Here is a 24,606-nt window from a genome sequence, read left to right on the forward strand (position 1 = left end):
CTGGGAAGCCTTAAAATGCCAGTGCCTGTGTTCTCCTCAGAGACTCGGACCTAACTGGTCTGGGAGGTGGCCTGGGCCTGGGGTGGGGGAGGACGGGTGGGAAAAGTTCTCCAGGCAGTTCTGACCTACAGCCAGGGGTGAGCACCGCTGTGATTGATAGCATCTGACTCAGGACCACCCCCCCACCCCCCCAAGCTCCCCACCCCCCTGCCAGCAACTCAGAGGAGCTGCCCTCTGGGCACCTGCCAGGGAATATGATCTTGAACTCACAGCCCCACTGGACTTGCCAAAAGTGGTGTTGAAAGGAACACTATCCATTTGTTTATCTGGATGCTGAGCAGCTATACGATCACCCACAGGTCCCACCCAGCCCCCCGGGCCCCTCAGGAGAGACCCTCACCCCCTGCACCACAATAGCTTGTTAGAAAGCCACCTGCCTGAACCCCACCCCACATCCAAGGAGCCCGACCTGGGGCCCAGGAACTGTAAACCAGTTGCTGGTTGCTACCGACCCACACTAACGTGACACAATTCTAAATGCCCTATAACGGGCTGCCAGCTCCCGGTGACGGTGACGGTGACGTGCAAAGCCAGGTAGGGAAGCTGGAAACAAAAAGGGCCTTCAGGGAGCCGTGGAGGGATCATCGGAAAACTACTCAGCTCTGGTCAGTCTGTGTCCTTAGGGAACGTGGGCCTCCTGTAGTCAAATCTCATATGCAGGTTTTTTTTTTTTTTTTTTAACAGACTGCCAAAAGCTGGCTTTTTAAGTGAAATCTCCTGTTTAAAGTTGACAACGAATCCAAACAATTTAAGTACACATCTCAGGCCAAACAGAGCTTACCTGAGGACTGCACGTAGCCAGGGGCCTGCCAGTTTGCTCTAAATGTTTCCTATAAACGCTGTGGATTAACTAGGGGTGGGGGGTGCGCTCACCCTGCCCTGTGTTCTCTCTGAGCTGCGTTGGGACTTGGGCCAGCACGGAGTGGGGCACAGGAAACAGCCCCTGAGACATGTGCTGTACGTGCAGTCGGTTCGCTGTTTGGGGACATTGCTCCCTGCTCCTCACGCCAACTCACTAGGAAAAGGCCTCTCTGGTCTCAGGGCTCAGGAGAGTGTTTCGTTCACCTCCCCCAGAGATTCATTGGTATCTTATGGACACCGAACCTCGTAGGATCAGGGTTAGAAAGCTCAGAGGACAATTTGGGGCCTGTCTCCTATAACACATAGGGCCTCAAGATCTGCCCTCTGTCCGCCTGTGTCATGCCTGGGTTCCTCCGGCCTTTATAGCTTCCGTTTTCCATTTGTCACCCATCAATTGACCACACCTTCAACATTTTATTCTCTTGTATATCAAGTCAAGAAGTTCTGTTAAGTGCTTTCTGGAATAAGGCATGCTATACATAAAGAAGCCCATATGAAATAGTAAGTGTTCAACAAGAAAAAAAAAAAAAGAAAGCAAGCTTGTTGAATCAATGACTACTTGAATGATTCATCTATGGTCCCACCCAGGGCCACGCACGGAGCAGGTGTTCAGGAAATGAGGGGCAAGATGACAGAGTGGAAAGCGACCGTTTAGAGATGGCCAGACAGTAGCCCTGTCATTTCCTAGCGACTAGGTCCTTGGCCAAGTTATTTAAACTCTCCCAGCCTCAGTGTCCTCATCTGAAAAACGGGGATAATCTCAGCACCCACTTTATGGGCTCTGTGGGGAGGACTGAATGGGGTTTTGTATGCAAAGTGTCTGGTACATAATAGACACTTAATAAATAGCAGCTGTGATTATTAATAATAAAAAAATCCTTGGATACTGATGTCATTATTTAATAACTTAATTAATAGGCGGGCATCATGGACAAGGGTACTCTTGCTCTGCTCAAGCTGGCTAGACTCTGAAAAAGAAGCCACATGTACCTACCGGTGGAATAAAGTGGAAATGCATTCCGAGAAGCTCCCAGTTTCCTCAGCTCTCTGCTTACCGTGCCCTGGGGACCCCTGGTTTCAGCGGTGATGGCAGGTAGCTTCCTGTCCAAGGCTGCAGCTGCCCATCACTCTCCCCAGCACGCTCAGACCCTGTCCTGCCTCCCCCATCACTCACCTCTCCAGTCCTAGTCCTGTACATCCCTTTTGTGGATGCCTCTGTCAGTTTTCTCCAAGCCTTCCAGCTCCATCTTTAGCTCTGACTGTCCCTTTTCCCGGTGATCACTGAAGGAAGCAAATTTAACATCAACAATCACTCGCCCTCACTGTTTGATGGATGCACTCCTACTTTAGGAAGTCTGTATCCTGCAGTGTCCAGGAGATGCACCCAGAGGACTGAACGTAGAGTCGGTGGTGTGTGGGGCATTCCCCCGAGGGCGGGACAGTCAGGATCGGAATGCTCTAATATCAGTATTAGGAAGGCAGTTCATCATACATCCGTACCATGGAAAGTGGCCGATGGTGAATGCAAGGTCTCCCTAATTAATTCTCACTGAAAATTAATTCAGAGGGGGCACCGTTGTGGAGGGAGAGGTTCCCACAGTGTGGCCCTGGACCAAGGGTATCAGCATCAACTGGGAAATTCTCCAGCCCCACCCCAGCTCTACTCTGTCCGAAAGCGTGAAGGTCGACCCAGCCCTCTGTTTTAACAAGCCCTCAGGCTGATTTGGGTGTGTGGCCAGTTTGCAGACCTCTGGAGTGCAGGGAAGGGCGAAGCCTGGATTCCAGCTCCGAGCCTCCGTGCCTCCTCTGTGAACAGGCTGATGCTTACGGCAGAGGGCATCCTTCAGGGAGATGAGGTTAGTGTGGGTGGCACTCCGCCACCCCTCACCCAGTCATTCATCAAACCCACCACAGGGGGTCGACTTGGAGCTGCCGCTGTTCTGTGAGGGGCCCGGAACCCATCACGGCCCCCAAGACCCCTGACTCTCTCAAGGATGAGAAGTAAGATAAAGTTAAGGGAAACCTGATTAGAAAGGTTGGTGGGGGCCTGAATGCCCACCTTAGGATTTGTATTTTAAATGTTTCTACTACTTTTCTATAACAACGCACCAGGGCCCCAGGGGAACACTTGGCCCCTTCTCTCAGGCCACTTTCCAAGACCCTGGTGGGGCTGTGAGGGAGAAGCTACTGAGCGCCAGCGGGCCGCCTACCCCACGACACCCTCCCGCCTCCACCACCCCTTTCCCTAGCTGGCCTTGGCTGTGCTTGGTTGGAAGGCAGCTGTGGGAGGCCCTCTTATCAGGCACTGAGGCCCTGGCTGCCTGCAGAGAGCCTGGCACGGTCCAGGAAAAGGCGCCTGGGAGAGCAGAACTGCGTGTTTGGAATGCAAGAGCTGCTCAATGCATTCCACGTGGCTGCGGGTGCTGGGGGGCCTGGCCGACTCGGGGGAACCCAGGGCCAGGGGACAGACTTTGGCCGTCAGCTGCTCCCTGCGGGAAGGCACATTTATTTGTGCTCATTTACTGTCTGTCTCCCCCACCGCCCTGGACTAGGATGTTGACCACAGATTACCGAGACTAGCCTAGCGCCAGGAACAGAGATGTCAGGAGGGTTTGATGAGTGAACACCTCATAAACAACTTATTGGTAGAAGGTTTTAAGGATTCTTTCTCTTAAACAAACCCAGCACACAATCCCCCAGACCACTCAGCTTCAGCTAACATTCCTGGGAATCCCCTGTATGTCAGGACCTCACTTACATGCGTCATCCCAGCTGACCCTCGTCACCCCACTGGTCAGGGACTGTCACCCAGCTTTGCCCATGAGGGCAGCTGGGCTCAGAGCCAGTGATGTGACTTGCCCAAGGTCACACAGTCAGCAAGGAGCTGATCAAAATCTGAAAGAAGGTTAAAGTTTTCCAGATCCAAGTCTTACTGTCCAAGCTCCAGAGGGAGGGAAGCCCCGCTAAAGCTCTGATCTGCCCTGACCTCCTCAGCTTTTTCCTCATTCGGGTCCCAGAGTTCCTAAAACTCATAAAGTAAGGAACTAACCGCTTAAGAAAACAAGGCATTAGAAACTCTGTGAGTTTCACATTGTGTTTATGTCACAGCTATAGTGGCACGATGGTTTGATTAACAGGCTCTTTGGATAAAACCCTAGAAGCCCTCCCATTAAAATTAGGAACCCAATGAAGAATAAAACCCAATACTCTTATTCAACATTGATCTGAAAGTTGTAGCCATTGCAGTAAGATGTGAAGCAAGGAGGCAGTGGGAGAAAGACACTACCACTTCTTGGAGACTCTGAAATTGGACTTCATATTAAATATCTTATTTTATTGAATACTTGTAGCACCTCAACAAGGCAGATAGTTATTTTATATATTGGCACTATTTCCATTTTTTATTTGTAAGGGAATTGAAGTTCACAGATGATAAATAACTTGTTAATGTTTATCCATTAAATGATCCTTGTGGCTCCAGAGTGTTATTGCTGTTGAAAAGGGGACAAAATTGTGCTGATTTAAAGAGGATCTGTTTGAAAAAAAAAATCTAAATATTTGCAAATCATGCGACTGACAAGGGCTTAATTTCCAGAATATATAAACAGCTCATACAACTTAATAACAAAAAACCAAACAACTACATCAAAAAATGGGCAGAAGACCTAAACAAACATTTCTCCAATGAAGACATACAAATAAATGGCCAACAGGCATCTGAAAAAATGCTCAATACCACTGATTATCAGAAAAATACAAATCAAAACTACAATGAGGTATCACCTCACACCAGTCAGAATGGCCATCTTTAAAAAGTTCACAAACGATAAATGCTGGAGAGGGTGTGGAGAAAAGGGAACCCTCCTACACTGTTAGCGGGAATGTAGTTTGGTGCAGCCATTATGGAAAACAGTTTGGAGAGTCCTCAAAAAACTGAAAATAGACTTACCATATGATCCAGCAATCCCACTCCTGGGCACACATTGGGAAGGAACTCTAATTCAAAAAGACACCTGCACCCCAGTGTTCATAGCAGCACTATTTACAATAGCCAAGACATGGAAGCAACCTAGATGTCCATCGGCAGATGACTGGATAAAGAAATGGTGGTATATTTACACGATGGAATACTACTCAGCCACAAGAAAGAATAAAATAATGCCATTTACAGCAACATGGATGGACCTGGAGATTGTCTCATTCTAATGAAGTAAGCCAGAAAGAGAGAAAAAAAAAATACCATATGATACCACTTTTATGTGGAATCTAAAAAACAAAAAGACAAATGAAAAAAGTTTAAATGGGTACATCATTTCTGGAAAACAATTTTCAGTATGTATCAAGAGTTTTAAAAGTTTTCATGTCTTCAGTCCAGGCACAGGACCTCTAAGCGTATCTCCTCCGGCTGTGATCAGAGGCACCACCAAAGGCTTGTCAAGATTATCGCGGTGGAAAAAGCTAAATTATCTGACAGTTTGTGGACAGCCAAATCACCTGTCTCCTCCACACAATGGAATACAACACTGCCATGACAATAATCTTTCATACATTTCTAATGGTATAGAAAAAAGTTCATAATCATATGAAATGGAAAATGAACGATAAAGAATGATATACACAAATTATCCCGATTTTGGAGATTTTATGTGTGTGTATCTGATATGTATGTCTATGTATCTGTATCTGACAGGAAATTTATCACCATGTTACTAGTAGTTATCTCTGAGTCATGAGATGCTTTTCTGTATTCCCCCCTCCCTTTGAATGGGCAGCTATCCCTTTTATATGATTATTTTAGTGGCTTTATTGAAGTATAATTTAACTCATCATAAAATGCACCCTACCTTTATATTATTTTAAATAATTATGTATTTTGTCCATTAAAAATTTTTATATTTAGAAAATAGAACATTACTTTAAATTAAAAACAAATCTTCTAGACCATAGACTGTCTCAGGATTCCGCCGAAGAAAGAGAAAAATACGTACATAAATGCCATTAAATTGTGTACTTTTAATGGTTGAATTGCATGGTGAGTTACAGCTTAATTGTATCTTACTAAAGCTGTTACCTAAAGCTACCTAGCTCTGCCCCCACTAGCTGTGTGACCTTGAAGGGTGACCTCATCTCCCTGAGCCTCAGTTTCTTCATCTGTTAAGTGGTGATAACAGCTCATGAGTTGTTGGGTGTTTTGATGAGAGGACACAGTAAGCTCCTGGCAAATAACAACAGCCAGTATTTTTGGAGGACCCCCAGCACCTGGCCCTGTGCTCGGCACTCCTGTTCATGCCCTCATTTAGTGCTCTAAGCCCTCTTATGCCGATTGCGCAGTGGACGAGACGGAGGCCAAGGGGAGACCAAGACACAGCGCTCCAGGAGACAGGCAGGCACCTGAGTTCTAAGCACAAGGCAGTCCTGGTTTTCATGTTGTGTTGCTTTTCCACGTGCGCGCATCCTTTCAGAATTCAGACCGACTGCATTGGGAAATGTCCCTTGCACACCCTGAAGCGAAGCTTCATCCACCTACCCACCTCCTTCCAATTCCACTCTCTCCTCTTCTCTTGCTTAGAATACTTTCTGAGGCGGGGAGGGTGTAGCTCAGTGGTAGAGCGCATGCTTAGCATGTACGAGGTCCTGGGTTCAATCCCCAGTACCTCCATTATAAATAAAAACTATTTACCCTCCCCTACAAAGGTCAGGCCTTGGGGAGGAAGCTCAGACTCTGCTCTGCCTGCTCCTAGCTTGGAGAGACCTCTGAGCCTCAGCCTTGGCACAGAGAACATGCAGATTCTGATAGTACTTACTTGCAAGGATGCCTCGAGGATGGCTTACACGCCCTGAGAGGCCCCCGGTGCCAGGGAGTGGGTTTCTCCTGAGACCCCCGTTGGCAGGGAGAGGGCAGGCCTGGGGCTGGCCCACACCCAGGTCTTAGAGCCAGCTATGCGGAGGCAGTGAGTACAGCTGCTAAAAATAAAAGTCACGTCTCGCAGGGACGTTGGCTGGCCCAGAGGCAAGGCTCAGCCCAGGCAGATGGGAGTTGGGGGGAGGGGCCAGACGCTCACCCATCACCAAGGCTCCCCACCTGCAGAGTGTATTTGTGTGGGGGGTGGGGGTGGGCGGGTGGGCTGATTCCCTTCTCCAGCGCAAGGCCCCATCCCCAGAGGCAACAGAGGGGTGGGGCTGGCACCTTCTCCAAGGCAATGAGGAGTCCTCCAGGGCTGTCCGGTGGACATGTGATGAGAGCTGCATGTGTAACTGTCAATTTTTTTTAATACAGACGTTAAAAAAAGAAACAGGTAAATTAATTTTCCTACATTTTATTTCATCTGATATGTTGATCACTTCAACATGACATTGATATAAAAATATCAAGGAAATAAACTCTTTGTTGTACTAAGTCTTTGAAATATGGTGCTTGTTTAATTTATTTTTATTTTTATTTTTTTTATGGTGCTTGTTTTAGACTTACACCTCATCTCAATTTGGAGTGTGGCCACCTGATGAGGGCAGTATTCATTTCTGACCACTGATGTAACGCATCAGCACTGAGTGCCTTAAAACAGCACAAATTTGTTATCTTACAGTTCTGGAGGTTAGGAAGTCTGAGATGAGTCTCATGGGGCTAAAATCAAGGTGCTGGCAGGGCTGTGTGCCTTCTGGAGATTCTAGGGGAGAATTCATTCCTCTTCCTCTCCATCTTCCAGAGGCTGCCCGCAGTCCAGCCATCTATCGTCCATCCCTTCCTCCATCCTCAGAGTGCATGTCCCAACATCTGCTTCTGTTGTCGCACCTTCCCCCGTTCAGCTTTTGTCGTCACTTTGCCTCCTCTGACTCTGACCCTCTTGGCTGCCTCTTAGGGGGACCCTTGTGATGACACTGGGCCCTCCTCAGTAATTGAGGATAACCTCTCCAGCTCCATAAACTCCGAATTTTCTAAAGAGGAAAATGACTTGAGATGGGTAGGGGTTGAGGAAAGGACCCGAAAAAGGAAGAAATGTCACCAGCCCAGATGATTATACTACCCAGTTTTCCCACCACGATTCTGTGTCTCTTACAATCAGAAATGAGCAATTAAAGGCATAAATAGTAGTTGTCTTTACTGCTCAGGGTGGTCCAACCATCACCTGAGGACACCAACAAGGTGGCCTGTGTGTCATCGGGTGAGAGCAAACATTCCCCTCCGGCCACTGTCGGGGTGACATCCGTCGTTCCCACGGGGCTGGCCCTCTGGCTGGGAGCAGAGGGACCTACTGTCTCCCAAGGCCTCCCATGAAGATGGGACCTTATCTTGGCTGAAGACACAAAAGGAACAAGAGACCTGGCTTCTAATTCCAGCTGCCTCCCTTGTTCCCTCCTGACCTTAGGCAGGGCACCTGGCCTCTCTGGCCTCATGGGGTTGGGTAGGGAGTTGAGGATCCAGTGAAACAGTGGCTTTGCCTGCATCTTGCCTTCCCCTCCCCTTGAATCACATGTTAAGAGGTGAGACGTCAGGTGTTCGGTGCACTTAACAAAGGGCTTCGTTGTAAGATAAATTAGTAAATGTTTCAAATCATTATCTCATCCTGCTGTTAATAGCCCAAAGGGTCACAGGCAGGTAATCTGGGAATCCCCCGCCCAGGGCTGCCACTGTCAGGCAGTTGAAACTGCCTTTGATGTCTTCTGTGCTCCAGCCCATCCTACCTTTCTGCCTTCTCCTCCGCCTCACAGCCCCTACCTGAATCTAAGACTGCTTCCCTATCTCTGGGTCTTTACTCTCCCCTGCACCCCAATCCTCTGCATCTCAAAATATTTGAAGGCTGAGTTTACATGTCACCTCTTCCAGGAAGCCCTCTTTGCTTCACTCAATGAATCTGGGTTCCTGTACTTTCGCTGAGCTTCTCTTCTGTATCAGTTTCAATGATCTACTTATGTATCTGTTTCATCCACTGAACTAAGAGTTTCTTGGGGTGGGGCACACGTCTTACCTTTCCCTACCCACTAGGGTCCAGCTCAGTAGGTCTCAATAAAGTTTTGCTGAAAGAACGGCTGCGGCTCATACTGTTGGAAGAGTGTGTGTCTCTTCCCATCAGATACGAGCAATGAAAGGGACAGAGTGATAGTTGTCCCTAGTAGTGCTTGTCCCACAAGCCCCTTCTGAGCTCAGCGAGGAGGGACGATGTCTTTTGCCAGGACACCAGCTTTGGGACAGATGTTCCCATAACTTGCTAGGCCAGACCTCCCCTTGTTATCTATACACATCAAGGAAGCAGATCAGCCTCCATGACAGGCTGTCAGCAGCCCTGACACATTTGAGGCCGATCACGCCCGGAGAGATGTGATTACAGTACAAAGCACTGGAGCTGCAGTCTTGTATCTGGGCCTCATGAAAACCCCGTGAGCCGGGCAGGGCCCGGGAGGATGTTTCCCTGGGTTTTTCAGAAGAGGCTGAGGCATGCCAGGGTACCAGGTCTGGACTAAGGGTGGCTTGGGTTTTCTGATTGATCTATTGAGCCCACTGGGCCTTGCCGTTCCCTCACCTCTCACGTGAGGGTCATCCTCACACACACTGGGCTCAAGAGGGCTGCTGGCCCATTTCACAGATGAGAACCCTGAGGGTGTGAGGAGTGAAGCGACGGCAACCTCAGTTTAGTAAAGGGAGAGCAAGCGGCAGGAAGGCTGGTGAGGAGGGGAGCGGAGGCTTGCCCTGGGGCTCTGAGCGGCGACGTGCAGTCTCAGGGGCTCTGGGAAGTCAGGTGAGGGTCCTTGCAGGAATCGGTTGTGGCGGGAAGGGCCTCCAGAGTGAGAAGACAAGCGTGGGCCACAGCCAGGCCAGGCAGATGGGCAGCGGTGCCCCCACCTTTCCCTCTGCAGCCTCTCTCGGGCAGCATCTCCTGTGAGGTCACAGAACCCAGAGAGGGAGGCGGCCAGGGCACCCCCCACCAATACAGACAGAAGACTGCGGCTGAGAGGGATGCTCCCCCCAGCACGCCAGCCTTGGATGCTGCCGGCAAAACTGGCAGCACCACCCAGAGCTCACAAATTACCACCAACTCCCACCACCAGACCCTTCATGAAAACTGCAAAAGAGAGTGAATAAATTCTTTCCTTGGTTTTATACATTTCTAAGAGGACAACCTCTGCTGATGGCTCAGAGACCCTGGAACCGTCGCTTGGTTAATCAGGTGACATGGGATTCTGGAAACAGCCAAGGGTGGGGCCACCAGGTGGGGAGCGTGGAGTTTGTGCCCCTCCTTCTCCACACTCCTGGCTGCTCCTGGGAGCTCAGTGCCCCGGTTTCACCTGGAGGAGGTGGAGGCGAGTTCGGCTAGGGGAAGCGAAGTACGCGGGGCCTGTGTGTGGCCGTGCACTGTGGGGAAACAGAGCAGCCAGGCCTGGGGTAGCAGGTGCTGTGCCGGCCAGCTCAGCCCACCTGGTGGTACTGATGGTGAGTCGGGACCCCGGAGGTCATGAGGCTCCTGAATGTTTCCAGTACTGCTGCACCCCTGGGCCGCATCTGGCCCAGGAGGCCTGGAGGTAGAGATTTTCTAGGCTGGAAGGGACCTTGAAGGTCTTCAAATCCACCCCTCAATGTGATGCCCACTCCCCCCACCCCGCCCAGGGTAGCACTCTGGCTTTGCTTGATCACCTCCAGTGGTGGGGAACTCAGTCCAGGGCAAGACAGAGGAATTCACATTGGCACCCTGTCCCTTCCACCCCCTGGTCCCGGTTCTGACCTCAAGCAGGAAGACAGCAAGCATGTTCTCCAGGGTGGCCCGCAGAGGCCTTCTCATCCCAAGAGCTTCTTTGCTGAGGCCTTACACCTCCAGTTCACCATCCATGCCCACGCTGGTCCCCACGCCCTCCGCATCTTGGCCAGATGCCACCTCAACATTCAGGACCAGCATTGGGTGGGAGCTCCAGTGTTGCATGGTCAATGCAGGAGGGACAATCCTGCACCGCCTCCTTCTGGACCCTCTGCCTCTGTGGGCCCAGCTCAAGGCCCTGCCACCCAAAGCAGATGGCCAGCCACAGTCAGTCTGTCCGCCCCGCTCAGATCATGCCACCCCAGCCCATCATTGTGCCCTGGGATCTTGGGTGCCAAGGGCAGGACCTCAGTATTCTTGCCAGACCCCCGTCTGAGCTGGTGCTTCTTGGGGACCCAGATGCAGCTGGCCCAGCCCTGCCCGCCCTAAGCATTTGTCTCCACGATGCACTTGAGGAACATGGTGTCGTCCTTCACGTAGGCGTGCTTGGGCGACTGCAGCTTGTTAAGGGGGAAGAAGAGCGGGCAGCCACTCGCCACGTTGGTTTCGCTCTGGGGCCGCTGGAAGGAGGCTGAGCTCAGGTCGGGCCGGAAGGCATCGATGGCGTGCTCACGGTTGTTCTGGTCCAGCAGCATGAAGGTGACCTGGGGGCGAAGGCCGGTGGGACGTCAGGGCCCAGGTCTGTGTCTGCCACCCATGCAGCCCCTCTGGCCCTGAGCTCACTCTGATCAGGAGTCAAAGAAACATGGAAGGACCGCACGGGACATATAGTGAGTCTGGAAATGGAAGCGCCAGGTATTGTGAGCAGGCTTCGGGTGGTCCCATGATTCTGGATCAGGTGTTCTATCCAACAGGAAGTGGGGGATTCGGATGCCACTGTCAATGTGGTCGGCTGTTGGGGGGCGGGAGGTGGGACTAAGCACGGACTAGGAGGCTGGGCTCCATAACCCACACTGCCCCTCCCGCTCTGAGATGTCTGACCACAGCTGGGACCCCCGGGGCGAGGCAGAGGCCTTCTACGAAGGAGAGGGCAGTCAACACTCTGAGACACAAATCAAGCGTCAGGTCTGCACGGGGGCTCTGTGTGCCTTCGAGAAGCCGATGATCTCAAAGTGACACATACCCTCCTCCCTGGCACTGAAACGCCCACTGGGACGTGAAGTGGCTTCCCATGGCCCACTGCAGTGGTTCTCAAACTTGGCTGCACTTGAGAATTCCCTGGGCAGGTTCAAAAAATCCTAATGCTCAGGCCTCACCATGTACGGTAGTGAAACCCAGTCGCTGGTATTTTGGTATTTTTAAACCCTCATGTATGGGAACCACTGACTATTGACGCATAACCAGACCACATTGGCACTCCTGCCCCGGCCCCACCTGCTTTCCCAGCTGAGGTCTGGACCCCTGACCCACCCGTCCCCTCCCCGACCCCTTTGCTGCTGCTGTTCGCCTTCAGGGAATGCCTAGCCACCCACCCTACCCTTCAAAACATTTTTAATAGACTTTTTTTTTTAGGTGTACAGCATGGAAAATATAGAGATTTCCCACATATCCCCTGCTCCTACTCTGCCCCGCCACCGTCAATGTCCCGCACTAGAGCAGTGCATTTGCTACAATCCATGAACCTACATTGACACAACATTATCACCCAAAGTCCACAGTTTACATTAAGGCTCATTGCTGGTGTATGTTCTATGGGTTGGGACAAATGTGTAAGGACATGAATCCACCATTATAATATTATTCAGAGTATTTACACTGCCCTCAAAATCCTCTGCACTCCACCTACTCATTCTTCCTCCCTTCCATCAACCCCTCGCAACCCCTGATCTTTTGATTGTTTCCTCAGTTCTGCCTTTTCCAAAATGTCATATCATTGGAATCACACAGTATGTCGCTTTTTCAGATTGGCTTCTTTCACTCAGTCTTATGTGTTTCAAGTTCCTCCATGTCTTTTCATGCTTGGTGGCTTATTTCTTTTTAATGCAGAATAATATCCTGTTGTTTAGATGTACCACGGTTTATTTACCCATTCACTTACCGGAGAGCATCTTGACTGCTTCCAAGTGTTAACAATTAAGAATAAAGTTGCTATAAATATCTGTGTGCAGGGTTTAATGGGGACCTAAGTTTTCAACTCATCGGGGAGATATCAAGGAATGTGATTTCTGAGTCACACGGCAAGATGAGAGTATGTTCAGTTTTGTAAGAAACCGCCAAACGGTCTTCCAAAGAAGGCTGTACCATTTTATGTTCCCACCAGCAATGACTGAGAGTTCCCGTTGCTCCACATCCTCACCAGCATTTGGTGTTGTCAGTGTTTTGGATTTTGGCCATTCTAATAGGTATACAGTAGTACTTGTCTCCTTTTCTTTTTCTGAGAATGCTGCCAGTTCAGGCGAGCCCCACAGCACCTCCTCCAGGAAGCTTTCCTTATTCACCTCACCAAGTGAATTTCATCTTTACATGCCTTCCAGGGGCGCTGGTGTGGGCATTTTAGCCCCTGGACTCACAATGCAGGAGGGAGACTTGGCCACTAGGTGTGAACTCAGGGTCTTATTTTATAAAAGGGGAAACATAACATAGAGGGCGAGGGACTGGCCCAGGTCACACAGGCAAGTTCATGGCTAAACCAGGACCAGGACCCAAGTTTCCAGCCCCCACCCACAGCATTCCGCAGGCCCATACCTTGTTCCGGAAAGGCCATGGCAGCAGAGCATCGTACTCGCCTCTCATGATCACGATGAAGAGCGACAGGTGGGTCCTCTTCCCCGTCCCATCCCCATTCAGGTAGAGCCGCAGACACAACTTGTAGCCGTACTTGGCCGTGTAGAAAGCTGAAATGCAGAAGCCAGAGTCGGCACTGACTCAGCTGGGGAGTACGGGACTTTGCAGATGAGGAAACGGGGACTGGCAGGCACGCTCAAGGTCAGTGGCTCAAAACTAAGAAATCTGGGGTTGGAGCCCAGTATTCTTTTCCATCGTAGAGCATCAAATCTTGGAGGTCACCTAGCCCAGTGGCTGTCACTGGCCATCAGAATCACAGATTGCCCGGCCCCACGCCTGGAGCTTCGGACTCACTAGTGCTGGGGTGAGGACTGAGAATTTGCATTTTTACCAGGGCATGGTGGTGCCGCTGGCCCTGGGATCACACTTTTGATTTAACCAACCTGCATTTTACAGTCAGTACCCAAGCCCAATGAGGGGAAGTGGCTGGCCACAGTCTCACAGTGTGCTGGGAGCAGAGCCAGAGTTAGGGGCCAGGCCCTCTACCTCCCAACACTGACTCCTTTCTGCTGCACTAGACTGAGCGGCTGGGGTCTTCTGGAGGCTGGGGGTGAGTGGGGCGGCTCCCACTTCTGCTGGCCACCTTTGGCAAAAGACCCTGGGGTGATTCATCCCCTAGTGATTAAGCACAGGGGCCTGTGGACTCCTTCCCTGGCAGCTGAGTGTGGGTTCCAGTGACTGTCACCATGAGGGCCCCTCTGGGAGGGGCTGAGTGGGGACAGGGTGTGGGGCGCAGGCAGGAAGGAGCAAAGGAGAGACAGGCTGGCAGTCTGACTCATCTCTGCCCCTCACACTCTGGTAGAACAGGAAGCCAGAGACACTGCTTGCTTCTTCTCTCTTTGGAAAGAAGCCAGGCCAAAAAGCTTAAGGGTAGGAGCCTCTGTTCCCGAGGAAAGGGGCCTGGCTTTGGGACTCAGGTCTGCTCTGCAGTGTGGGGCAAATTCCGATAGCCCTCTTAACCCCAGTGCTGTTGGCCTTGGGTGTGTCAGAGGGGCGGGTGGAGAGGAAAGGTTTGAGGCTGGGGCAGATGTGAGCGGTGGTTAAAACTGTCATCCTTAGAAATCCTCCTGAACGACCCAGTCATTTACTTAGACGCACACAAGTGAGGCAGTGAGGCGAGGGGAAAAGCACACAGGTCTGAGCGCAAATACAGATACTGTTACATAAACAGCACCAGCTAGTTAAGAGAAACATCAACAGAGTAACTGCCTACTTTATACAAGACATTGCGCCAGGCCCGGGTGCCCCAGAACTGAGTAAGAACTGCCCCAACTGACACACTCCTTACTCACATGCTACCCACGATCGCACACCAATGCATGTTTTACCTAGCTCCCCGCTTGCCTTTTTTCAGACTGCTGGCTCTCTGAGGGTGGGCTCCACGGTATTCACTTGTGAAAACCATTCTCTGCTGCCCTCTCACCTGCACAAACTCCACTTCACAGAGCGCTGTCTTTCACCACCGATGTCCACACAAACTAGATAACAGTTTTATTCCTAGTTGCAGAATATGACCGATGCTCAGGGGAGGTGGGAGGCCTGCCTGGTGCAAACAGCCTCTGCTCCACGTGGCTGAGCTGGGAGGGGCCTACCCCTCTCCACTGACTCCCACCTGGCAGGAGGCCTGAATGGATGCAGCACAGCGGTCAGGGCTGGCCATGCTCCCTGCTTGTTTCCTGGGCCCCGCGGGGCCTGCCTCCCCCAGCTGGTCTCTGTGCACCCTTGGCGGCAGGGGTGTTACCTGGGGAGAAGAGGCTGACGGTCCTGCCGCAGGCTGACTCGTGGCACCGCCTGGTGACATTGGTGATCTTCCACAGGAAGGTGCCGTCAAAGGAGGCCTCCTCCATGAGGCGGAGGCTCTGCTCCAGCTTGCCCAGAGCCTGGTCCTTCTGGGCCAGGGTCTGCTGCAACTCCACCACCTGCGGCGGGGAAGCCCATTCAGCCAGGGACACCAGAAGCCAGAGTGAGGGTTGGGTGAGGATGGCGGGATGGAGAGAGAGAAATGCCCAAAACATGCCTTCCCGACCTTGCCTCCCTCAGCCCCATGCATCTGCCTCTGTATGTGCCGTCCCTCCTGCCTGGAATCCCTTTCCCTTCCTTCACTGGCCAACTCCTACTCACCCGTCAGGAACCTGGCTCACAAAGTCCACCCTCTGGGACTGCCCTAGAGCAGCTGGCTTCTCTCTCCCATCCACACTCATACAGAGCCCTTACGACAGTCTGAGATACATTTTCCGGCCTTTCCTACCAGATACATGGTGTCTGCTATTGAGGGCGGGGCCTGTGCTCATTTTATCTGTGTCAATGCCTTGCACAGTGCCTGGTATGTTAAGAGCAGAGCCAGGGGGAGGGTATAGCTCAGTGGTAGAATGCATGCCTCACATGCACCAGGTCCTGGGTTCAATCCCCAGTATTGCCATTCAAATAAATAAGTAAATAAATAAACGTAATTACCTACCCCCAGGGGAGGGAAAAAAGAGAGCAGAGCCAGGAAATTTGTTGATGAACTGAAGACATGGCCACTGCCCTCGGGGAGCCCACTCCGAACTGGGGCGAGAGTTACATGAATAAAGCCTTTACTCGATCACTCGAACCCTCACCTGGCTCTCCTGGTAGGTTTCCCCATTGACATTTGAAATAATACAAACTTGTCCTTGGGTATGCTCACGTAGGGAAGTCAGGAATGGACATGAGTGTCCTTAAAGAAAACTGAATCCCCAGTTTTACTGATGGAAAAGCTGCAGTCCCGTGACTTGCTCAAATCTACACGGCAAGTTAATGGTGGACCTGAAGCTAAAGACCAGGCCTAGCCCAACAGTGAAGCGGTTACGTGATGTTGCTGCCCCGTAAAAGCAACACGAGCATCGTGACTGGTTGTATTAAGAGAAGTATGAGCTCTGAAACAACAGAGGGGACAGTCTGGCTCAGCCAAGAACTGCCAGGTAAGTGGGTTATCTGGTGGTCTGGGACCACCGCTCTGAGTGTGTAGAACCCTACAGGGACTAAACCAGCACATATGAGGAGAGAAGGAAACAGTGTGCTCTGATGAAGGGGTGAAGGCTCAGGCGCATGTAGCCTAGAGAAGGAAATACTCAGGCAGGCAATTATTCCTGACTGCTTGTGCTGAAGGGCTTCTGTGGGGACTAGAAGTCAGATGTTTTGTGGGCCCTGACGGGGCAGGGAAGACCCAGAGAAGCTGACTTTAATTCAGTAGGAGGGAGAACTTTCTAGTGGTGAAGAGTGTCCAGCAGTGGAATGAGATGCTTGGGGAGGGAATGTCCTATTGCAGAAGGAGTTCAAGCAAAGGAAATGAAGAACTGGATGGGAGAGTTTGACCTTGACTATAGCTGCCAACTCAGTCCTCTTCCTAGAAGGTCTTGGGAGACAGAAGAGATATGGGGCTGTGAATGTTCTGAACAGGGAGAATGCTTAGGAGGAAGGCTGGTCCACTGATCTGGGGAAAAGATGGGGTGAAGGGGACCCCGTGAGCTGCCTGGAGGGTAAGCCTGCCTCCTAGGCTCACCCTCTGTTCCAAGCTTAGGATGTGCTCGCGGTCCAGCTGGCTCTGGTGGATGGAGGCGGCCAGGGCCAGGTGGGAGGCCTCCACCTCCTTGTTGAGGACGGCGACAATATTCTCAAACACGCACAGCTTCCCCTCCAGCTCGGTCAGGAGCTTCTCCTTCATGAAGTGCTGCAGGGCCAGCTCCTCCTGGCTCTCAGAGCAGGGGGCTCGGTAGCAGTCCACCTCCAGGTCCCCAGCCACCTCCACAGCCCCCTGCAGTTGCAGGTCTGACAGATTCTGCTCCAGGGCCATGGGTCCAGACCCCAGGCCAGAGCCCAGCTGGGCCTTCCACTGTTTCATGAACCCCAACAGCAGGTTCAGGTGGGTGACCTGGGAGGTGGCCTCATGCTCTTGCATGAGCTTTGGGCTCCCCTGCCAAGAGAGTAGAGCTGATCAGTGAAAACAGAAGAGGAGGAGGAGGGAGAACCAGGGAGCAGTGGAGAGTCCTGCCACCAAAGGTTGCTAAGGGAAGTCACATCTATTCACCAGGCAAAGGGGAAATGTACAGTAAGAGGAGTTGGGAGGACCCTGGCATCAGACATGCCCATGGTGAGCCATGTGCATCCTAGCCTGTAGAGCAAAACTTCTGCCCTGCCCTTGAGTGCAGCGATGATTCAGGACCATGGAGAGGGGCACAGAGTTTTGGGGGGTCATTTTAGTGATGCTACGATGCTCAGGTGAGACATTAAGAAGAGCCTCTCCTCAGCACAGAGATGATTTACCAGTGATTTTGTCGCTTGGGAAAGTCACGTAAGGGATATCCAGAGAAGTAGCTTGATGTGGGAAAATCCAAGAGGGGCTGAAGTGGGGAAGAACCACAGGTCTGGGACTGCAGTGAACAGATCTCCTTTCTCACACTCAGATGCTTACCTTGAAGGAGCAGCCAACATTTGCAAAGGGGCACCCAACTCCAGCCTCAGCCACCTCGGGGTGATCCTGGAAATAATAACCATGTCACAGGGTGTTATGGAATCCCAGTGGCTCTCTGCAAAGCACCAGCATCCACCAGGCATGAGCTGGGCTGGGCCACAAAACATTGCACATGCTGGTCCTTCTGCCTGGCTGACTTCTTTCCACCTTTTGAGTTTCAGTTTTTTTTGTGATCCTCCTTCAAAACAGGATCAGGGATCTTGCTGTGACCCTGGGAAGGACACGTTCCACCCAGGCCTGTAATCACCACTCACTCTTTGGTTGGCCCACTGGTCTGCAGACTCTGTGAGGGGCCCAGATGTGTTCCCAGTGCTGGGGGGCAATGCCTGGCACAGAGGAATCACTCAAAACATGCTGGCTCCTTCCTCCTGAAGCCCATGGGACTCTCCTCACAATTCCCATTTGCATCCTTCCTTGTCCATCCTTGATGGAGGCATGTTTGTCCTGCACTGCCCTCCCTTCCAGATAATGTAGAGCCCGAGGGCAGGGACACAGAAGGGTCTCAAGTAGTCAACAGAAACTGGACAATACTAGGCATAGGTCTGGAGAGTTTACAAAATGCCTTCATGGACATAATTCTTCCTAGGGCCCCTAACAACACTTGAGCATGGCAGGGTAGGTTTTTTTGTTCTCATTTTATTGATGAAGAAACTGATGCTCACCAAAGGGAAGGGATTTGCCCAAGAAGGAATAGCTAGGAAGTGGCACAACTCCAGGGCTCTTCCCATTGCAAATCACTATCTTTTATCAAGAGTAAGCTCAGGAGAGACTGGGAGAGCATTTTTTCCCAAAAGATATATCTGGAAAGGGCTTGTGTCCATAATATATAAAGAACTCTTATAATTCAATATAATAAGAAGACAAACAACCGGATACAAAATGGGTAAAATACTGAATAGATACTTCACAAAAGAAGATATATAAATGACAAGCCTAGGAAAAGCTGCTCCACACCACCAGTCATCAGAGAAATGCAAATTATGATGACATGCCACTGTCCACTCACTAGACGGCTAAAATTAAAAAAGAAAGATGGTACCGAATTTTGGTGAGGATGTGGAGGCACTGGGACACTCATATGTTGCCAGTGGGAACGCAAAACGGTACAGCCACTTTGCGAAAGTCTATGGAAGTATCTCATAAAGGTAAATCATACTTGTAAAGTAACTTACCTATAGACCATGCTCATCAAGTCATTGTGCAACCCACACAATCCACTCCTAGGAACTTCCCCAAGAGAAACTGAAACATATGTCCATGTGTGTATATGAATGTTCACAGCAGCTTTACTCATAATAGGCCCACACTGGAGGCAATCCTGGTGCCCATCCACCGGTGGATGGATGAACCAGCTGTGGTACAGCCCTACTCTGGGACACTCCTCAGGAACCACATGGACCAAAATACTAATAACATGGAGGGACCTCAAAACATTATGCTAAATGAGATGAGTCAAACACGAAAGACTCCATCCTGGGATTCCATTCTCATGAGATTCTAGAAAAGGCAAAATGCTAGCCATGGAAAGTAGATGAGTGGCTGCCCGGGGCTGCAGCCAGGGAGACTGATGAGTCAGGGGCATAAGGAAGCTTTTTCTGGTGCAGAAACATTCACCCTCTTGACAGTAGGTCACAGGATTGCACTCAACAATCCGTATGCTTAAAATGAGTGAATTTTTATTACACATCAATAATATCTTGGTTTTCCAAGAGCTTTGTTGTTGTTGTTGTTGTTGTTGTTGTTGTTTTTAAGAACAGTCTCCTGGGGTGATGTGAAGGGAGATTTGGATGAAAGGAGGGGAGGACAGAGGTCTTCTGAGCTAAGCAAATATAAAGTCACACTAGGTTATTATTCTTTTAAGGTAAAATAAGCAAGAGCTGTTGGTTTAATGAGGACAGTTGGTTGGGACACAGAGCACAGCCCCAGCAAAGGGCCACCCCCTCCTTTGCCCCACTGCCCTGGGCTTCAAGCACAAGTTGTTCCCAACAAAGAATAGAAAACAGATGTTGTACTGGGAGGTGGACGGAGACTGCACTGGCTTTGGAAAGTGCCCGAGGATGCAGCCTCTCCCAGCAGGTAGCCTCCCACCCTGTGGGAATGCAGGAGGGCCTGAGGCTGGTGAGGCCCTGGTTCCTGGGTGAAGGCACTAGGGGTGATCCCTCAGTCCCCGAAACTCCCTACAAATCGGTCCATGATTTGAATCATTTCGGTTCTAAGGGTATAAGCTTGACGAGAGAGTCGGGGGCGGTCAAAAGGTGAAAGTGATAAAAACCAAGGGTGGGACTTGAGAGTCACCCACAGGTGGAGGGGCGCGTGTTCCTCTGGCAGCGGAGCCTTGGGATGCCGTGTCTGTGCAGCACAAGGAAGTGCCATGCTTGGGGTAGCGGTCATCCCTATCACCATGCGAGATGGGTGTGGGCTGCGAGCAGAGGAGGGGCGGGGGAGACTCAAGAGGCCATCAGCGGCCAGCCAGGCTGCCCAGAGTCCCACCATCATGTCATTCAGTCTCTCATTCCTTGGAGTGCTACAGGGGTGAGGGGGTGGCTCCGCGGCCAGCTTGTTGGGGTACAAAGCCACCTCTGTCACTTCACATACTAGCTGTGTGGCCTGGGAGAGTTATTAACTTCATCATGTCTCGGTTTCCAAATCTGCAAAATGGGGGTAAAAATAGAACTCTCCCCTTAATGAGTTATAGTGAGGATTAAATGACATAAAATGTAAGTTCTGATAGTAGTGACCTATTGTGCTGTTAAATACCACAAACTTAATGGCTTAAAGCAACACACACTTACTAGCTTACAATTCTGGAGGTCAGAAGTCCTAACGTAAAGGTGTCAGCAGGGCTGTGTTCCTTCTGGATGCCCTAGGGGAGAATCTATTTTCTTGGTTTTTCCTGTTCCTAGAGGCTGCCTGCCTCCTCTCCTTGGCTTGTGGTCCCTCCCTCCATATTCAAAGCCAAAAGCAGAGAATCCTCCAATCTCATTCTTATTCTGACTCTCTTGTCTCCCTCTTTTGAGGACCATCGCAAGATGCTTAATTTAATCACACCCACCTTTTCCCATGGTTATGGGTTGAGTGGTGTCCTCCCCCCAACCCACCCTGTTCATCTTTGGAAATCCTAACCCCCTCTACCCAAATGTGACTGTATCTGGAGACCGGTCTTTATAAAGAGGTAATTAAGTAAAAATGAGGTTAAATAGGGTGGACCTACTCTAATATGACCAATGTCCTGAGAAGAGAAAATGTGGACACAGACACACTGAGGGAAGATGATGTGAAGATGCGGGGAGAAGACGGCATCCCTAAGCCAGGGACAGAGGCCTCAGAAGAAACCAACCCTGATCTTGAACTCCTTGCCTCCCAAATTGTGAGAAAATAAATTTCTGTTGTTCACTGCCCCGCCAGCCTGCAGGTACGTTGTTAAGGCCTCCGCGGACTAACACAGCCATGTCAGGTAACAGAGTCACCGGTTCCAGGGGGTTAAGATGTTGACATCTTCGGGGAGCATCATTCTGCCTGACATAAATGGCTCCATAAATGTGAGCCATTAGCAGTAACAGTAGTATGATTATTAGCCTAATCATTCCTATGGATTAAGCACTGCCTTTGGGACATCTTTTTCTTCCCCCAATGGCTGTCACATACGTGCATCTCATTTAATCCTTACATCTCAAACTCAATAGCTAATTCTATAAAACCCTATTTTCCTACTGGATTTCCTTGGGGGCAGGGAGAGGTGAAGACCATCACTAAAGGCATCTGTATTCAAACAGGACCAGAGCATCTTCGCATGGTATCGCATAGGATCCCTGCAGTAATTCTCTGAGGCAGGCAGGGCGGGATTAGCTTCATCTGGGTCACACCAAGTGTGCCCATGTGAGATGCCGACTGACTCTGGGTCTTCCGTCCCCCAGTTACGAGACCTTGCAAGGGCTTGTCTCAGCACCTGTGTGAGCCCGGCCCTACCGGATCTTGTAGCGCCACGAGGAGGCGGTCAGGGCATTGAGGTGCTGCCTCTCTCATGGAAGTGAGGAAGCTGGAGCTCAGGGATGGCTGGTGACCGGCAGGAGGCAATGCAAGTTTGGGGCAAAGGTGTGGTAGAGGCCAGGGGCCAGGGGTCTATATCTAGGGTCCTTCCTCCCCACCAGGAAGTCTTCACCTTGACCAAATGGTGGCCTCATCTGAAGGCCGGGGATGGAGGGGACAGGAGAGGGCATGAGGCTGGGGTAGCAGAGGAAGAACGCAGCAACTGTCCTGGGCCAAGCCTGTGCTGTCTGGTGCTACAAGCGGCCCCTGTGTGAGTGGCCTCGCTGCTTGCAAATCGCTAAAAATAAAATTCGCAGTGGAATTTCCTCTGGGGAGGAAACAGAGAAAACAAAGTCCCAGCCCTAAGGGAACACTTGTCCTTCTGTCCACGTCCGAGAAGTCTGGGGGGGCGTGGTGTTCCCGGCTGCCCTGCTTACCCAGGTCCTTTGTGGTGGGGCCAGCAGAGGGCTCTGTCAAGGGGCCCCCACTTGGGGTCCCATGGGCCTTGGAGAATGTGAGTGTTAAGAGGATGCCAGGAGCATGAGAGCCGCCTCCGTGAAGCCACTGCACAGAACAGAGAGTCTGCAACGTGCCGGGCAAGGCCCATGCTGTGATGCTGTGCACAGAGGTTGGCCGAGGCGTTGGGTGCCTGGAGGGGCTATTTCTCCTTGGGTCTCATTTCATGTTGAGGGAGAGGCACTCTACAGAGATAGGGTGGACCTAGTCTGTCTGCCTCTGCCTGCCAGTTCCTGCCCTCCTCCGTATCTGAGCTGGTTTCCCTTCTGGCAACCACTGCTCAGCTCAACTGCCACCTCCTCCAGGAAGTCCTGCCTGATTCTCTTAGTTGAAAGTAGTCTTGCCCATTCCTGTTTCTGTAGCACTTTGTGGATTCCAGCACTTAAGGCTGACTGTGTATTTAAATCTGCAAAAAATATTTGGGGGTGATCCACCATCTGGAGGCAGCAGAGAGGAGAAGATGCCAGCAGCCTAGGGGGCAGGAGTGGGAGCCTAACTTTGCCTCCCCTTTGCTATATGACTGGTCCAGGCACACCTCCTTGCTGAACCTCGTTATATTACCTGCTGGTGAAATAGGGGTGTCACCACCACCCATGACACAGGATGTCATGGGATCGGCAAGGTTACAGATACAATTGTCAATCTCAGAATTGCAAGGGTTGGGGGGTTCATTTCCAGGCATCGTACTTCAGAGGACGCAGATGTGCATAGAGGCTGAGGACAGACTCAAGAGGGATGTGGTCAACATCTTTCCACAGATGCAGGACCACCTCAGGGGACAGGAGGCTGACTTGGCTTTTGTGTCTCCAAGGGAGACAGACTTCAGCTCAGTACAAATAGAGAGGAAAATGGTACAATAGTGAGAGTCCCCCACGGTGGAAGTGGTGGTTTCATGGACTAATGAGCTTCCTGTCACTGTAAGGACATAAAGCCACCTGGCAGGAATCCAGTACGGAACAGAAATGGGACTAGACAGCTTGACCTCCTGTTGTCTTCTGATTCTAGAAGAATTTAAAGCATTCTTGTAAGCCACTGGCAATAAATGCCAGCCTGCTTTTGGCCATCTTGAGTGGCCTCAGAGGGAAGAGAATGAGGGAAGCAATCCCATTCATCGGGTCGCAGGCACACAGAATTGACTATTTCCCAGCCACGGGGTCGTCCCCCACTTCACTGTCATTCCTGTAGGAAGGTCATTCCAGGCAAGAACCAAGTCTCTAACTAGGTCACCAGTAATCCTTCAATATCTGCTTCCTGCATTAGCTAATCAGTCTAGGGCTCTGAGCACTTCTTAGAGAGACATTAATCTAATGCAGTCACAGGATGAGGACAAACTGATAAGCAGATGGCATGGAAAGGCTCTGCAAAGATGGGCACCTCTGGGCTTCGCTCAGTTGGTCTCTGGCCCGGCCCCTCCACCCCAACTCCATTCCCCAAGTTTCCCCAGATGCACAAACTTCAGAATCTCCACGTATGCAAAGTGTTGATTTCTAAGCAGCTGCTTTCCTTTGGTCAAAAGTCCCCACAAAGTTCCCAGCGGGTCAGGAGCTGGAGGAGTCCCTGGTCTTTCCACTTGTGGCTTTGTGCAGGTGTCAGACCACTGGCTCACCCCACCCGCAGTGTTCCACCGGGGGTACAGTGATGACTGCATCGGGCAGCACCCCCTCCCACTCTATTGCCTGCTCCAGTGCCTGTAATTCCAGCATTAAAGTGACTTCCTTTGGTTTAATGCAGCAAGTTTCAAACTGCGCTCAGTAGGGCCCTAGGAATCCCCAGAGTCCCTGAGGGGCTGGGACAGGAGAAAGAAGTGGGGTAACGAAAAGGACAGGATTCCAGGCTGCCCTTTAATCAGAGCACTTCCTCTTTCATCTGATTTCACATTAACAGAGATGAGCAAATTAAGGCCACTGGATTGAGAGGTATTAAAGTATCTCTTCTCTATGTTACCTAATATTTGTACAATGAATCTGTATTAATTTTGTTAACAGGCAAGAATGAAACAAGTTAAAACCAACAGTCTTGGTACCTTCTGGACCTTAGAAGGCATCAAACCCATGCCCTCCCTTTTGAGGGTGGAACATGTTGGCCCAACAGAGCACAAGGATGCCCAAACAGGGAGGCTCGGGA

At 50.9% G+C, this 24,606-nt stretch overlaps 2 protein-coding genes across 3 annotated transcripts in view; both read right to left on the reverse strand.

The window, feature by feature from the left end:
- The window catches only part of PHF19 (PHD finger protein 19), a 35,553-nt gene extending 28,462 nt beyond the window's left edge, over window positions 1-7,091 (reverse strand). Inside the window, exon 1 of the mRNA XM_032478321.1 lies at window positions 6,726-7,091. The gene's annotated coding sequence lies outside the window, so the exon portion shown is untranslated. The remainder of the gene's footprint in view (window positions 1-6,725) is intronic.
- TRAF1 (TNF receptor associated factor 1) overlaps window positions 4,229-24,606 on the reverse strand; it is a 28,295-nt gene continuing 7,917 nt past the window's right edge. Inside the window, exons 5-9 of one of the 2 annotated variants that reach the window (XM_032478326.1) lie at window positions 17,881-17,946; window positions 16,972-17,382; window positions 15,190-15,367; window positions 13,350-13,498; window positions 4,229-4,412 (exon numbers count right to left, since the gene is read on the reverse strand). In XM_032478326.1, coding sequence (XP_032334217.1) covers window positions 4,407-4,412; window positions 13,350-13,498; window positions 15,190-15,367; window positions 16,972-17,382; window positions 17,881-17,946 — 810 coding nt within the window. In that variant the 3' untranslated portion in view covers window positions 4,229-4,406. Of the gene's footprint in view, window positions 4,413-9,317; window positions 11,309-13,349; window positions 13,499-15,189; window positions 15,368-16,971; window positions 17,383-17,880; window positions 17,947-24,606 lie in introns of those variants that run through there. The other variant, XM_032478325.1, reaches the window with a different exon arrangement.

Source organism: Camelus ferus, chromosome 4, assembly GCF_009834535.1.
Source record: "Camelus ferus isolate YT-003-E chromosome 4, BCGSAC_Cfer_1.0, whole genome shotgun sequence".
NCBI classification, from domain to species: Eukaryota; Metazoa; Chordata; class Mammalia; order Artiodactyla; family Camelidae; genus Camelus; species Camelus ferus.